We start from the raw sequence: 17,142 nt of genomic DNA, 5'->3' as shown, positions 1-17,142 counted from the left end.
TGTATTTCATTTACCGTAATCAAATTACTTTGCCACGAGGAAAGACAGTAACGCGCAGAGACTTTTCCCCGCAGATCGAATGCCTCCATTGGGTCGATTGAGTCGGGCTTACAATAATAATATTCAACCAAAACAGTATTTATTATGTATTATTATGTGACATCCCCTTAATAAAATTCTAATCTATTTGCTTCACTAGACTGACAAGCAATAGCTCCAAAAATGTTGAGTAAACAGGTCAAAATCGAGTTACATGTGGAAAGTCTGCTACACTGAAAAAGAAGAGTTTTGTTGATTTTTCACTTGTGCTACAATCATTGCTTTGGAATTTCAAGAATTAAACAATGTTTTAATAATTTTTTTAAACACTAAGACGTGGTTTCACTACGTTCCAGGCAGTGAAATTGCATCTGAATTTGTGTCAAGTTTTTTGACATTCTCTCATGCGAATGAAATTCCAAATTGAATAGTACAAGATTAAATGGAATGTTAATAATGCTTTTTTGAAACACCACAACCTTTGGTAACACTTTATTTTACAGTGTCCTTGTTACATATGTTACATGTACTTACAATAGTATTAACAATTATGCATAATTACATGCAACTAACCCTCAACCAAACTCTAATCCTACCCTAACTCTATAGTACATGTACTTAATTAATATTACTCAGTACTTACATATATTATTGCACTGTAACAATGACACTGTAAAATAAAAGTGTAACCCAACCTTTTCAATGCTTTTCAGATAGTGAATGTAAAAGTTTTGCAAAAGAAAGCTAAATATTTGAAAAATAATTTTTTAAATAAAAAATTTAAAAATATTTTTTTTCCCCATCACACATTTTTCCCTGTCTCTTTAGGCATGGCTCCGTATAATCTTGATGTTGTTTGTTCATGTTTGTCTGTGTGTGAAAGAGGACAACAGTAAAATGGTTATTTTAAAAAAATATTGCAAAATATTTTTTTAAGTATTACAATACTGATTTGAAAAAAACATTTCCATTAAAAGGTTCTGAAAAATATTTGCATTATGTGGACGAGCAAAAAAAAAATGGCACCCTTTCTCATCTGTTGTTTTTATTAGTTTTATTTTTCACTCAGTTGCAAGAGATCATAATTCTAGAGCAGAGCATCCAGAAGTCACTCCAGTAATGGTTGAATAAACCGCCTTTAGTGCAGAAGTGTATCTTCAAGGAAGGCGGACCTAAAAGCAGCTTTCAGTTTCGTGTCTGTGAATGTGAGAGGGAAGCACTGCATCACAGACAACTCCACGCGGAGGAACCCGTCCACTTCCTGCTGTTCAAATAATGCAGATGATACAACAGCCCCCTTCATGAAATCTCTCTTTGAGAGTATTCCCGTATATGACTGGCGGAGTGAGAACAGCGTTACAAATAAAGGACATCAAGAGATAAAAAGAGGAAGATGGAGAAACAAAACTGTAAGAAGAGACAGCTGAGGGGATCGTCCTCCCTCTGCACATCAGAGAAGAAGAAAAAAGCCAAGAGACAAAACTGCCCCAGTGAGTCTAAAACTAAGCATTTTTACTAATAAAATGACAAGTATAAATAATCATGCATGTTCTTTAAAAAATGAAGAGGCGCGCACATTACGCTAACTGATTTGAATGTACTTGTTTCAGAATCGTCTACAGGACAAACAAATTCTCAACTTCCTGTTACATGTGGTCATAAAGAGGGCTTCTTGCATTTGAAGAAATATAATAACAGTAGGTGCATAAACGTTTCTGTCAAAGAAAGCAGTAATGTTTATGAGGAGCTAAGGCAGTGTGTCCACCAAAGCGTTTTTAGCCAGCTGAAAACGCCGAGCTGTGTGCGCTTGAGAGCGTTTTGGCAGCAGTTTTTTTTTCAGTTGAGACGCTTTGTTGCTATGATACAGAATATCCTCCTCCACTGTGATTGGACGGTTGGCTAAAAAGTGCCATTGATGAGCGTTGCGTTTTACCCAAGCCAAAGAGTATAGAACTTTCACATAGAATATCACAAAAATATTAACAACTTGTTTTTTCAACATCTTGTGAAAGTGCACACAGTTTCAATGGCAAGAACAAAAAAAGTGGAAGTGGTGCCATAAGATCATAGACTGGCGCTAACGATTTCAGCAGCTTTCAGTCCATAATGGAGGACGTGCCTCCGCAGCGCCATCTACAGACTGTCACCCATAACACAACAGAGTTTCGCCTCTTGATACTTCTATACTCTTTGACCTCCCTGTCTCTCTCTTGAAACCAACAAGTGAATTAAACGGCAATTCATCGACTGGCCGCTTGAGGCTGGCTGCAGAAGGGAGTCAAATCTGTATCTCCCCCATGTTAAAATGCCCAACTTTACAGCAGAAAAAAACATGTTTACAGCCTGGTTCTCTATGTGGCTTTGATCTATACAGCTAATTTTGCAGTTCATAACAACTGTGAGGGGGGGTGAATTTTTTTATAACTCACCCGTTTAGTTGATTAATATTTAAAGTTCTGCAAAATTAAGGGTGTGTCCACTTTTGAGTGACAGGTGGATTCCCGATGATATCAATGCTAGCCGGTTAGCCGTCACTTCACCTCAGCAAATTCCAGCTGCTGAACTTGCCATCTCTGCCGTGTTTGTGCTTTTTTCGGAATTATTTCATATAATTTAATACACACATTACCTCGCCCATGCCTTTGGATTCCGTCGTTGTCGTCGAGTATCGTTCGAGAGAACAACCAGCGCTGTATTCCAGTTGTTTTCCTCTGTGAACAAACATGCACTAATGGATGTCTGACAATTTCGTTGCTTTTTGGAGTTTTCAGATTTAAAAACGTCTATAGATATAAAGGCTAACGTTACACTTGTTCTGTGGTACCGTTGCTCTGGAACAGATTATAACATGTTTATGTACCGTCAGATGAAATCCTGCTGATGAAATGTGCAAATAAATGCACATCCTTGAATGAGCGCGGATTTCTAGCGCATTTAATTGAACTTCATAGGTAATATGTTTTGACCCATTTGAGATGCGGCCAAAATCATAATTTAAAATGGACTGAATAATAAAGCTCTCTACGAACTTGACAAGCGATGCCGGACTGACGGACCAGAGACTGTAATAAAAGAGTGACTGACATGTATGCACATAATCACGGTCACACACACTCTCAGAGTAATATTGTAAAGTTACTGCATAATACATTTTCAACTAGCAGAATAGCTGTACAGAATCACGATACACAGTCTCACTTGTAGCTATGTCTTTTAACTATTATAATATTTCGAAGGGCAAAAACAGGACCTTTTAATTGGCATTCTGATTTTAATCATCAACTGTCACTTTAGTGTGAGGCCCTGTGCAGTCACAGACTTGGTACTGTGAGTAGCATATAGCATTAGCTCCCAAGCCTGCTAACTCCATAACGTCGCGCTAGGTGGGCGTGGTTTCACATAGCCAGGCTCCTCAGCTCCGCCTCTTTGCCATATTCTGTTATCCGGGAGTGACGAGCGGTGATGCGAGGCCAAGATGGCGATGGCCGACTCCGCCCACTTTAGGCTTCAAAAATGCTCTTCAGAAAACTACGGGTGACGTCACGGACACTACGTCCATATTTTTTTACAGTCTGTGGTTTTACCCAAAGTTGAACATTCTTCAACTCTCGGTGACCGGTAAAAAACGCAGAGCGCTCAGTGCTTGAGCGTTAAATACTCGCTCAGCGCCTCGTTACGCTCCTGGTGTTCTAAAAATGTGGCGTTCCCATTGAAAACAATTGAAAAAACACGCCAGCTGCGTGAATAAACGCTTTGGTGGACACACGGCCTAAATTGTTGAATGTCTCGAGATTGTAATTCTGGATTGTCTAACATCCAAAATCTCTGAAACAAGTCATTCCAATAGTGGTTGAATGAACTATTTCTGTCCTTAGAACAGGAGTGCATCTTCAGCGAAGGCCAGTGGTTCAAGCCCACTGAGTTCGAGAGGTTTGGAGGAAAGGAAAGGAACAAAAAGTGGAAAACCAGCATCCTTAGCAATGAGATTCCACTCCAGAAACTCATAGAGGTGCATAAGATCGGTTTCTAATCAATACTAACAGTTTCAACTAATGCACTTGAGAAAACTTAATTACCTTTTTTTTTAAATCATGGCCTTGGTGGTTAGTGAGTTGGAATTCATTTGAGAAATTTCAGTTAAATAACAGTTCCCTGATAAAAAAATGGACACAGGGAAGACAACATAACACAGATGATGACATTTTTTAACATGTTTTTGACATATTATAACTTTGTGCTATTTTCTATTCATAGGATGGCTTTCTTTCATCTAAAAGCTTTGTGAAAAGAAAGGTTCAGGATGCACAGGTTTGGCTGCTATTGGATGGTTTTCAGATTTGATGGAGGAGTTAACCTTTCTAGACTGAAGCTTTCAAATGTGACTCACTGTGAGTTAAGAGTGACCAAGATGCTCATCAACATTTCTCCTTTTATGTTCTGCAGAAGAAAAAAAGCCCTGTGGGTTTGGAACAACAGGGTGAGAATTTTTTCTTATTTAATAGAAAATAAATATTTCTTTAAATAAAATCTGACAACAGTTATTCAGGACGATATTTAAGAAAATATTCTGTTTCCTAAATGTTTGTTTATTTGTTGTAGAATCAGATGAGAAGATCGATGATGATGAAGATGAAGAAGAAGAAGATGATGATGATGATGATGATGATGATGATATTGACATGAGCGTGTTTGGACGTCCTACCCTACCTGTTACCTGCGGTTCTGGCTCTGGCATCCTACACAAATGTCGCTTTGCCACAGGTGTGTGAGTGGGAAAGCTTTCATAATAATTACTATGAATATTGATATGTCAGTGTTTTACATTTCTAGCTAGAAAATCTGAAGTGTTTCTTAAGAAAAGTTATCAGGTTTTCTCTTGCATATTGACAATGAATGTTTTGTCTTTATCTCAGGGCATTGTGGGAGATGCATAAGGACAAAAGACTTCTGGCTGAGCCCGGGGGATTTCACCATATTAAACAAACCTGATGGAACATGGAGGAAAGACATTGTGGCCCATGGGATTCCTCTAGGACAACTTATAATGGTGAAAAATGTGTCATTGTGTGTGTCAGAAAAATTCACATTTAAAACACTTATAAAACACTGTGTTCTCACATTCTTTCCAGAAAAGAGTTTTGGAACTGCATATGATAAACTGTGATTGTGAGATTTGTGAAGAACCAGATCAATACCTAGTAAGACATCATCCTCATCATCATTATCTCACAATTGCCATGCCAGAATATCAGCATTAACCGCTAAACTTTTCAGAATTCATTGTTTTATTTCTTTATGAACTCTTGTCCCGGCAGAATGATGACGTGTGCTTCGTGTGTGACTCTGAGGGAAATCTGGTGTGTTGTGACAAATGTCCACGAGCTTTTCATTCACACTGTCACCTACCAGCTGTAGATGAAGACTTACCTGGGTGAGAGAGAGAGAAAACCTTTACCTGGTCTAGACAAGATAAACAGTTGACGTGTGTAATATTGTGTGTTTTGTCTGCACTGAAGCCAGTGGAGCTGCACATTCTGTGTGATAAAGAATATGGAGGATTCCAGTCGAAAGACCCAACAGGACGTGTTGAGCAGTCCAGTCTCTCAGTACACAGTGGTAAAAAATTTGTCCTTCCTGTCTCCCTGTAGCACTGTGTTAGGCATCTTACATTACTAGCACTGTCTTAGGCATCTTACATTACGGACATTGCAGTTTATTGCTCTGTTCACATCTGCAGTCCTCATGCCTCCAGCAACAGGAATATGGCATGTTCACACAGTTCGTAGAAAGGTCTCTTTAGTGTCCTTAAAGGTACACTACGTAACTTTTGGCCTCTAGCGGTTAAAAAACAAAACTGCATCCATTTTGTGGAAGAACATGGTTTTGGTTGTGCAGATGAATATGGTTCTTTCTCATATATATATATATATATATATATATATATATATATATATATATATATATATATATATATATATAAAGAGAGAGAGAGATTATCCTAGTGCTCATAAAATATTCACTACTAATGAGAGATATAACCAGTTTGAAAGGATCTCAAGCTTTACCCATTAATAGACACTGTACTTACGGACCCTTCACAATAGATCATGCTCTACAATGAACTCTGTTTGAGAGCTGGCAGTTTATCTGTTCAATAAAATAACTTACTCACCTGTTGAGTAATAAAAACACAATCTCTGCATCACTTTTACAACATTTCCAATCCCTCAGTTCTCGCCATCTCCGAAAAGTCAAGCCAATGTTGATTCTCATTTCATTACACGCTCTGTCACCTCCTCTGTTCTACGCTTTTTATTTTTTTAAATGTGTGATTCCCGAAGTTTCAACATTTAGCTGCTCCATGTCAACCTTTCTCGTTTGTTGTGACTGACCCGTTATGCCGTTCCACACCATACACACACCAAAGTAGCTGGAGCAACTTCTCTATTTACAGATATGACGAATGACGTATGTACACAATTTCCCGCAAAAACTATACCGAACAGGTCTAAAATATAAACCCTGTTTAACCAGATTTACTGTTATGACGTAGGCCTATTGACTCATTGTTTACATTTAGTCAATTTTGAACAAAAAAAAGTTACATACTGTAGTGTACCTTTAAGTAATTGTAAAATTGTAACTGTGACCTAAATTGACTACCTCCTGTAAACTGTTAGGCCTGGTTTCACAGACAGAGCTTAGATCAATCAAGGATTAGGCCTTAGTTCAATTGGGGCATTTAAGTAGCATTTATAAACGTGGTGTGAATCTTGAGACAAAAAAAATGGCACTGATATAAGTTGCTTTCAGTTAAAACAGCTCAACATGCATTTTAGTCTGGGACTAGATTAAAGCCTGGTCTGTAAAACCAGGCATTAGTGTATTAAGGATTGTTCCACAGGTGCATGTGCAATAATTGTTTATGGTTTATTGTTTAAAACCTCTCCAGTAAAGATCTGTAAAGTTTTTTTGTATTTTTACAAAATTACCTTTAAAATACAGCATCCTGAAAATGGGATTTTTCACTTTTTTTGGAGGGGTGAGTAGGATATTTTTTAGCCAGATGGCATTTACACCTTCATCCAGGTTTACTCCTGTGTGATCGTTTAGAGATCCGATCGCAAATTGCCTTAATTGCATTAACTGACACATGTCTGAAAACAGCGCTGTGTTTGGTGAGAGAAATGAGAAAATCAAGAAAAAGTACAATAATTCAATATTTTTTATCAGGTGAGCAAACCATAATTTTGCAGTTTTAGAAGCAGAAAAAGTAAAGCATAACATCATTACACATACTTCCATAGCTGAATGGAGCACTATATCCGATAGCACTATATCCGATCATGATATAGTGACAGATGACGGCATGACGCACACACACTACACTGTTTTAACACTTAATCTGTTTTATTGTTTCAGCACTGCCAGTGTTTGCTGTTACAACTGCTACATGACTGCATGACTGACCCCTGCACTAATGTAAATCTCTTCTTTAGCTTCTTCATTCTGTCTCTTTGTCATTATTTACATCTCTGATATGTCATGTGACGTCTGCACTTCTGGTGTTCAGGTTCCAGGATACAGCAAGAACATCTGTGGCCCCATGATGCTGGGCAGAGTGAAGCTGGAGCTGGAGAATAACGATTATAAAACAGTGCAAGAATTTGTCTCTGATATTAAACACATTTTTAACAACTTTTGCACATCCAGCGCAGTGAGTTTGATTTCAAGTTTATGCAACCTTTTCCAATGTTGAAAGAGTCTTAACTTTTTTTTTTGCAATGTTGTCTTATATATCCTAAATTCTGATTCTGCTCTCTCTCTCTCTCTCTCTCTCTCTCTCTCTCTCTCTCTCTCTCTCTCTCTCTCTCTCTCTCTCTCTCTCTCTCTCTCTCTCTCTCTCTTCTCTGTAGGATAATGACTCGAGTAGAATGAACTCTAGGCTGAAGGAAGTATTCAAGAAGGAGTTTAAAACAGTATTTAAGCTCTTATAACATCATGTTCAATTTGTTTCTACACCCACTGTAAACGTTTATCTTTGTTATATTTGGTTTGAGGTGGCTAAAATGCAACCATATGGCAGTGTTGCCAGATTGGCTGGTTTTGACTTTGATTGTGCGGGAAAAATTGGTTTGGCCGGCTTTTATAGTCTTTTATAGTTTAATTTTATACTGTAGTTTATAGTTAATTTTAGTCTAATTGGTTAATAAACAAAACTCATACTCAATAAAAGCAGTCATCATAATAATAATAATAATAATTCATTACATTTATATAGCGCTTTTCTCGGCACTCAAAGCGCTTCACATAGAAGGGGGGGAATCTCCTCAACCACCACCAATGTGCAGCATCCACCTGGATGATGCGACGGCAGCCATATTGTGCCAGAACGCCCACCACACACCAGCTTACTGGTGGAGAGGAGACAGTGATGAAGCCAATTAGTATATATAGGAGGATGATTAGGAGGCCATGATGGACAGAGGCCACTGGGCAAATTTGGCCAGGATGCCGGGGTTACACCCCTACTCTTTCGAAAGACATCCTGGGATTTTTTGTGACCACAGAGAGTCAGGACCTCGGTTTAACGTGTCGTCCGAAGGACGGTGCTCTTTTGGCAGTAGGCTATAGTGTCCCCGTCACCTATACTGGGGCGTTAGGACCCGCACAGACCACAGGGTGAGCGCCCCCTGCTGGCCACACTAACACCTCTACCAGCAGCAACCTGGTTTTCTCAGGAGGTCTCCCATCCAGGTACTAACCTGGCTCAGCCCCGCTTAGCTTCAGTGGGCAACCAGTCTTGGGCTACAGGGTGATATGGCTGCTAATCATCATGACACACAGAGGCCTACGCAGAGCTGGCGTTGGTGTTGTTGACGTCGCCGACGACCACGCACTTTTACCCAATCAGCGACCAGCAGGCAGACGTGATCATTCATGACTGAAGGTTTTGTAGCGCGATAACTTGTAGCTTTATTCAAGATCACTATGCCAAAGTGGCATAAATATACAGTAAGATTTATCTACAGTAAAAAGTGGGAGAGTGACCCAACTCTCAAAACGTGGATTAGTCTACACCTGTGATGGGAGATGTTAGTTGTTAGGCAACACTAGCCTATGCACAAATGCCAGCCTTCATGGAGAGGTTTTTGAGACTCCATGAGACACCAGCAGCTTCAAATACCTGTTTACTGTTCAATAGTGTCTTTTATTCATATTTTTGACAGAAACTTTCCTTAATAAGCCTTTATCTGACGAGTTATCTCGTGCTGTATGAAAATTTGATGATCTCCGTTCAGTTTTAACACAATATTTGTTGTTTTCACGCCTTTTGCATAACATTGCACCATTTCATGCTTTTCATCTTCAGAAAGATATTTCTTCCTCCCCATATTGCATGAGAACTGTGACTTGTATGACTGTATGATTGCTGACCTTTCCTTGCAAGGGAATAAATAATCTTTAAAGACAATTGGTACATGTTTGTCTTTTATTCAGTAATAGAAAATTGTTTGCCACCACAATTTGGCGTTGTCGGCATTCCTTGGATGTGCCTCTTGGACCCGAGAGCGGACGGTGTTTGGCCACCTGGACTGAGTAGTTCTCGCACTACCTCGCAATTTTGAGAGAGAGGGGCCGACCGCCAGGGTCCAGGAGAGACACCACTGGAATCACAAAAAGAACTGAAGTGGCGTAAGCTGAGACTGGTAAGATAAAGAGTCTAAATTGTTAAAAGGTACCTGAGGGGGATTTACTCATGTTGGTCAAAGGAACACTGTGGTGACTACAGATTACTAGTCCAGATTAGTACTGGGATACTACTCTGGTGGGTTCAGTTAATCCGGTACTGTATGGGGGAAAGCCAGAGTGTCTGGTTGATCAAATTTGTCAGCAAGTTGTGAGTGCTCACCTTTTTCAATTGAGGTGGTAATTGATCCTCTCTAGAGACGTCTTAGAGGCGCTCCAAGGGAAAAACCACAGAAAAGTGACCTTAATGGGGAAATCTCAGAGTAAAATGCACAAAAAAGATTAATATTTGGTCTGATGAAAAAAAAGCATATGGGAAAATCTTTTTTGAAAGGTTAATTAAATACCATGATTTTCCTAGAGAAGGAACTTTAAGTGCCACTAGGCTGACAGTAGTTAAAGACTCTGTTGTAGAGGGACATGAATAACAGAAGGACGTGTGTGTGTGTGTGTGTGTGTGTGTGTGTGTGTGTGTGTGTGTGTGTGTGTGTGTGTGTGTGTGTGTGTGTGTGTGTGTGTGTGTGTGTGTGTGTGTGTGTGTGTGTGTGTGTGTGTGTGTGTGTGTGTGTGTGTGTGTGTGTGTGTGTGTGTGTGTGTGTGTGGATTATACGGCTACAATATTGTACTGGTTAAAGGAGGCAGATAGTAACAACAACAAAAAAAGTTGCCAGGAGAAAAAAAGTTTTTACTATTTCATCCAGTAAATGGATGCATGACATTAGATGTCTAGAGAACTTACTTTGATATGATAAGGGTTGAAGGAGCAAGCAGCTATAATTCTGTCTGTGTGAACTAGGGGATTGAGATATGAGTAATATGATATTTTGGTTTCTGCAAAACAGTAGAGATAAGTGGGACTGAGACAATAATAATACTTTTTTGTCAGTGTTCTGCCCTGGCAGCTTTGTCTGTGTTGTCTTTGTTTCATGTCTCTATGTTTGTGTTGTGCTTGAACGTATGGCTTTGTCTTTGTTTGTGTTTGCCATGTGCTCCTCTGTTCGTACCTCCGTTTTTCTCTGTACCACGCCCTCTTGTCTAGTTGAGTCATCGTTTGTTTGAGTGTTGTCACCTGTTCCTCATGTTCTCTGCTCCCTTTATATGTGTTCTCTTGCCCTCATGTTTTGTCAGTTCGTTGTCATTGAGTGTGTGGTGCTACCCATAGATATACATAATAAAGGCTAGATGTCTTACGGCAGAGTCTCTAATGTCATCACCCGGTGGCCATGTTTTCACAGTCAAGCTTTCTGGTGGGATCTGTGGTATACCTGATGTAAGGTGAGAGATCTGCATGAACACAAATACTCACACTGAAATTTTGACGGATTTACAAACGGTTTGGTTTCTTACAAAACGTTATTAACGTGTCTATAATTCTGGATGCTTGAACATGTTGAAATATATAATACTATAATTATTCATAAGTATGCAGTGTCATAACTACATCTCTGATGTTTATAACAAACCAACCCGTTTGAAAATCGGTAGAAAATTGAGCAAGTTATGGTTATTTAAAAAGTACATACACCATTAAAACACAATGTTACTAGTGAGCGAGCCTCCCGTGACAAGATGGCCACCAGGTGCGGACGTCGACCTCCATTGGCCAGCAGCACGGATGAGACATCTAGCCTTTATTATGTAGATCAATGGTGCTACCTTTGCTCATGGTTCCAGTTGTGGATAGTGCCTTGTCTTGTGTTTGTTGTTGTTCCAGCCCTGCAAGCTGGCTGCTTCCTCTCTCTACCAAGCAGCGAGACCGGTGCAGTGACTGATCGTGCCCTTTGAGTCCATCTATGTGTGCTGTATTATCCTATCTGGCTCTTGCTGCACCAATTGGCCTCGTGCTGCACATCTACCTCAGAACACCAGTGTGTTCACCTTGGGCTGGTCTCAACTGTCACCCTCTCAGCTTGCCTGTCATTGTGCTTTGTTCCCTGCCTACTGTTTGGACTGTTATCACTGTCGTAATTTGTACTATAAATTAACACAGACAACGGCATGTCTTTAGCCTCCTGGCATATTTACTGAACTGTTTCTATGACAACCCGCAGATACATTTCTACGGCCCCAGGTACGGGGCATCCCGAGGGTCATACTAAATCTCCCCTTCTCCCAAAGTAGTGATAAAACCTTAAAGGGCACCTATTATGGAATTTTGAAATTTACCTTTCATGTAGTGTGTAACATAGATCTAAGTGAACAAAAACATCCTGCAAAGTTTGAAATATGAAAGTGCACCGTATATAAAGTTATTGTCTTTCAAAAGTGAGAGTCGACTCTGAATCATTTTTATGAATCGTTAGAAGACCGAAGCTTTTTCTCTGACTAGATGACGTCAACTTGTCAAGTTATTTGAATACGATACGCCCACTTATTGCGCTCCAAGGCCAGCAGGGAAACATCAGGGCGACGAGACGCTGTGTTCTGAAGTGCGGCTCAAAAGCAAACTTTTTTCATCTGCCCAAGGAGGAGCATTTGAAGACTAAGTGGCTACAATTCATATAACTATACCACAGAAGTATAGTCCGAGCCTTGTGCTTTGTTCGTGTCATTTTGAAGACGATTGCTTTTTAAATGCAATCAAACTTGGATTCGCGAGCTGGCTGATATTGAAGGAAGGTTCATTTCCAAGTGTATTTGCATCAGCTTCCTCCTCCGTATCACAACCTGTAAGTGTTATTAATAATTTTTGCTTTTATATTTTATGTAGCATGCTTAATAATTATTTTGTTTGTTGTGTAAGCACCGTTTAGCTTCTAGGTCTTCAATGACAATTGTATTGAGATATGTGAAGTGTTTGTCGTTGTTTTCGGAGTTGTCTAAAGAATAGAGTAATACCTCGTAGTAACGTAACTGCATTTTTTTTTTTTTTGTAAAAACGTTATGTTTATGCATCGGGCTAACGCAAACAAAGACTGATTGTGCTTTTACAATATGAACTCTGGGCTATGCTCGCTAACATAACATTAAATTATTTATCTTATTTTTCGTTTTTTACTACAAACTATAAAGCAGTGGACTATAATCATTATTATAATACAATTTAATTGATAAAAGCATCATTGTACTCCGTGTTAAAAATAAGTATTATCTCTGTAAACACTGCTGGGTCATCTGACCAATCACCGCAGATTAGCGTCGCGCAAAGGAGGGGTTTGAAAAACGAGTCGTTGAACGAATCATTTGGGAGTCGGTGAGCAAATCAGGTAAAAATAAATGCATATTATACGAAAACAAAAGTGTTTTTTGTCATTGCATGCATGTAAAACTGTTGTTGGGGACTCCCACAACAACATTAGGAACATTTTAAATGTCATAATAGGTGCCCTTTAAATAAATGTTCACACTGGCAGAACTGCCTTAACTGTAGGTCATCTAAGCTGTTGGAAATATTAAACCTGGGGCCGGTTTCACAAAGATAGACTTTGACTATGGCTTAGATATAGTAGATAGTCAGACTTCAGATAGACATCTAAATCAGACCGTTTCTCAAAGCACTTAAGACTTTGACTATCTTAAGTAGGACTACACTGCAATGCATTCTGGGTAAACTAAGACACTTTTCAAAAAAAAAAAAAAAAACATGGCGGATCGAGTAAGCGCATTCAGCTGCTCAGTGCAGTTTATCCCAGCAGAAAATATGTGTTTGTTGGAGGAGTATAACAGTTACAAGGACATTTTACTTGGGAAATTTAGCGGAGAATGTAGTAACAAGAAGAAATGTTTGGAAAAAGATTGCTATGACAGTTAACAGCGTTAATCCGACCGTTGAGCGTTAAAGACGTACAGAAAAGGTACAAAAACGAAACCGACGATGAAGTCCTCATTATTATATATTTCCAGTAGGTTACTGCGGTCCCTAAAAACCCTTTCCCTTCTCAGTGCTCTCCACGTTGTCTGCAAACCACAAATTATGAGCCATTTTCCCTTTTCTTTTGGCTGTTTGTGATGTTGTAACTGATTGTTACTGCTGGTTGCCAAGGTAACATAGTCTTAGACCGAAGTTAGCCTGGGGGTAAGGTGTCTAATTTTTTTGGTCTAAATTAAGTCAGTCTTTATTTTTGTGAAAAAGTCTAACTTGCATTAGACTAGTCTATGAGCCAATTTTAGACTTGTCTAACACTTTAGACCGGTCTAAAATAGCTTTGTGAAACCGGCCCCTGAACCAAAGATATCTGACAGATTAAACATAAACATTAGCCTGGGAAAACCCAGACCACTTCCGGCAAATTTAGATTTGCTCTGCAAGTGGGTCTGGCAAAGAGCCCATTGAAACCCATTTCCAGTCCGTCGAAATCGCGGCACCAATCAGAAACGTTGGGGCGGGCTTTACACGATGACGACAGAGCAGAGACGGTGACGCAGATTTTGTACATTACAAAGATGGATGCCGCCGTGGAACATCACAACATCACTCGTTCGAATCAGCTATCGCGTCTGTTTCAAGCGATTTAAAATTGTAATTTTCGTTAACACAAACAGAGAATTGCTGAGAGTCTCGAGATGTTTCTCCGTCGCTCTGCATACGTCATGTCATTCATCGCTCTGATTGGTTTTAGATCTTTCCGACGTCCGTTGGTGACGCCCCTGTGGAAATGAATTGTCTATGGAGCTTTGCCAGACCCTTACTCAGTTACAACTGAGAGTGGTCTGGGTTTTCCCAGGCTACATAAACATAGCAGTGTCTATTATGCTTAATTCTAGGTGCTGAATACTATGTTACAAAGTCTTTAAGCCACTCTGGGGCTTTCACCTCTCTCCTTGGGTGGGCCCTCTGTATCCTCCCCCCTTCCCCAGATCATAAGGCATGGCGTCCTCATTCAGGCGGATTTGGTAATCACCTTCAAGTCTCCCTAATCCACTGAACACCTTTGGAGACCTCTTTTTGAAGACCTCCCCTGAATCTGCTTTCTCTCCCTGTTCTTCAACTGCATCCAATCGCTCAATGAGGTGCAGTTCTGTAAGTGCTGGTAAGCCCAGCAGTGGCCTGGCTAGGTTATCAATGACAAATACAGACTGAGTGGCCTTTTTATCTTTACTTTCTAGTCTCTAGACTCTGTATCTGTCCTACCACAGGCAGTATCTTGTCATTTTGGCCATACAGTCTATTTGAGGTGTGAAGTAGAGGACCATCTCTACTACACTTATATAATTTTGTGGGTATCGTGGTCACTGCTGCTCCTGTGTCTAATTTAAAAGAAACAACTTCCCCATTAATTTTGATGTCTGAGTACCAGCACAGTCTGCCTTCACCTCACCCAGGAAAAGGCTGTCCTGGTAGAGTTGCTCCTCCTCATCTGCCATCTCATGCACAGGCTGCTTGGATTTGCAGACAGCAGCAAAGTGTCCTCATCTGTGACATTTCCTGCATTCAGCCTCCTTGGCCAGGCAATCTTTACAACTATGAAATGGCACTCTCCCACATTTATGACACATCCCTGATGTTCCAGTAGCATTATGTTTTACTCTTCGTTCGGAATTCCACTCTTTCCTTCGAGCAGGCGAAAGCGCATGCACTTCATCACTGGGCCCGCTGTGTGCGTGATTTCCCGCGCCGTGCAGCACCACTTGCTGCTGTTTTACAGTTTCACTTTGTCTTACTAAGTTCGTAGCTTTAGACAGAGTCAGATTTGAATCTAACTGTAGCTTTTTGGAAAGTCTGATGTCTCTTATGCCCACTACTATGCGATCACGTATCAGTTCATCTTTGAGAGTCCCGAACTTGCAATATTCCGCCAATTTGTGAACTACAGTAACAAAGCACTTGGCCGTTTCCCCCGGCTCTTGTTTTCGCATGTTAAACCTGGCCCTCAAGAAAATGACGTTGTGTTCTCCAATGAAATGTTTATCGAAACAGTCTTTTACTTTCTCGTAGATTACTTTGTCCATTTCTTGTATCGCCGACGCATGTAAGATATCCTTTGCTTCATCTCCCATGGAATATATCAATGTGTTCACCTGGAATGCCTCATCCTTTTTATCCAAACCCGACGCTACTCTGTACCTTTCGAAATGTCTAATCCATTTGGGCCAATTTTGGATGTCTTTGCAGTCAAACTTCTCTGGAGGGCTAATGCGAAATGCATCTCCAACGGCGTAAGCTGCAGAGGGTGGTCCCGCACGTTCTCTCTCTTCTCTGGACATCTTACTTGAGCTGGCGCGTTGATTTACTTCCAAATAGCGGTGATTTCCCTGAAAAGTTCCTTATATTGTCGACTATACTTTCATGCCGAAGGCTGAGTTGGTTTTAACATTAAACACTTCTGACACCATGTTGTAATTTGTATTATAAAATGAACACATACAACTGCATGTCTTTAGCCTGCTGGCATATTTACTAAACGGTTTCCATGACAACCCGCAGATACATTTCTACGGCCCCAGGTACGGGGCATCCCGAGGGTCATACTACAATCACCTCCTCCCCCACCATCTCTCGTCTTGTCAACTGTCTTTCAATAAACCGTATCGGGCTGATTTTGGGCCAATTTCCCCCCTTCTGACAATCCTATGTCCCGATTATCTTGATGGTTCTACAGATTATTTGATCAGATTTTCCCTGGGTGTGGACTGTGAAGTGTGTTAAGAGTGTCCGAACCTGCTCGGAAGAACTTCGGATGTGTGGGGGTAACCCCGAGAACAAACGCGCACGCTTTGGAGATTATCACGTGCAACGAAACAATATCCAATCAGAAAGCGAGATGATGGAAGACATGGTCATTCTCACACAAACACACACACACTTGCAGGAAGCTGAGTGTTAAGGGTTCAGTGAGGTTCTAAAGGGATTAAATAACTAAAGAGAAAATAAAACCAATAAAGAAAATATTGAATATCTTTAATTTTCTTATAGTTAAGAAAATGAACTATTATTATAGTTAATTAGATTAAGGTATTAAAATGCGCGAGGATGGGACATGTGGAGTCCCATGATTCTCTGCTACTGTGACGATTAAGTCCACTAGAGGCAAGTTGAGGTTGGAACCCAAATGCAATTTATTTGCAACACAAAATTCTACATAAAACAAAAACATGACGAGGCATGGAAACTATAAACGGAACACAAACAAAGACTAGGAAAACAAGATGCCTATCTAGAGCATAGAACAAACAATACTCGACAAGGACACAGGGCGAACATGAAGGCTTAAATACATACAAGACTAACGACGAGACAAGGGACACCTGTGAAACAATCAACCAATGACAACATCAAACAACAGACAAGGGAACACAGGGCAGGATCATATGACTAAAATGGGGGATCACATGACAGACCAGAACCCAGGAACAAGAAACACCCAAAACAAGACAGTTACATTGATAGAACAATGACCCGTTACTAAAACCTTA

The 17,142-nt window shown here is 40.1% G+C and overlaps 1 protein-coding gene across 1 annotated transcript; it reads left to right on the top strand.

Moving 5' to 3' along the window:
* Nucleotides 1-1,257: 1,257 nt before the first annotated feature.
* On the top strand, nucleotides 1,258-9,506 carry LOC306995058 (nuclear body protein SP140-like protein). Its single transcript, XM_079606280.1, has 13 exons — nucleotides 1,258-1,529; nucleotides 1,650-1,736; nucleotides 3,915-4,048; nucleotides 4,294-4,347; nucleotides 4,483-4,516; nucleotides 4,639-4,800; nucleotides 4,953-5,086; nucleotides 5,169-5,237; nucleotides 5,355-5,470; nucleotides 5,556-5,655; nucleotides 7,462-7,521; nucleotides 7,613-7,756; nucleotides 7,956-9,506. The coding sequence occupies exons 1-13, from the start codon at nucleotides 1,433-1,435 to the stop codon at nucleotides 8,034-8,036; spliced, it is 1,272 nt and encodes a 423-aa protein (XP_079462406.1). The 5' UTR covers nucleotides 1,258-1,432; the 3' UTR covers nucleotides 8,037-9,506.
* The last annotated feature ends 7,636 nt before the right edge of the window (nucleotides 9,507-17,142 follow it).

Source organism: Phoxinus phoxinus, assembly GCF_949152265.1.
Source record: "Phoxinus phoxinus genome assembly, chromosome: 1".
NCBI classification, from domain to species: Eukaryota; Metazoa; Chordata; class Actinopteri; order Cypriniformes; family Leuciscidae; genus Phoxinus; species Phoxinus phoxinus.
This window is presented reverse-complemented; position numbering and strand designations above follow the sequence as displayed.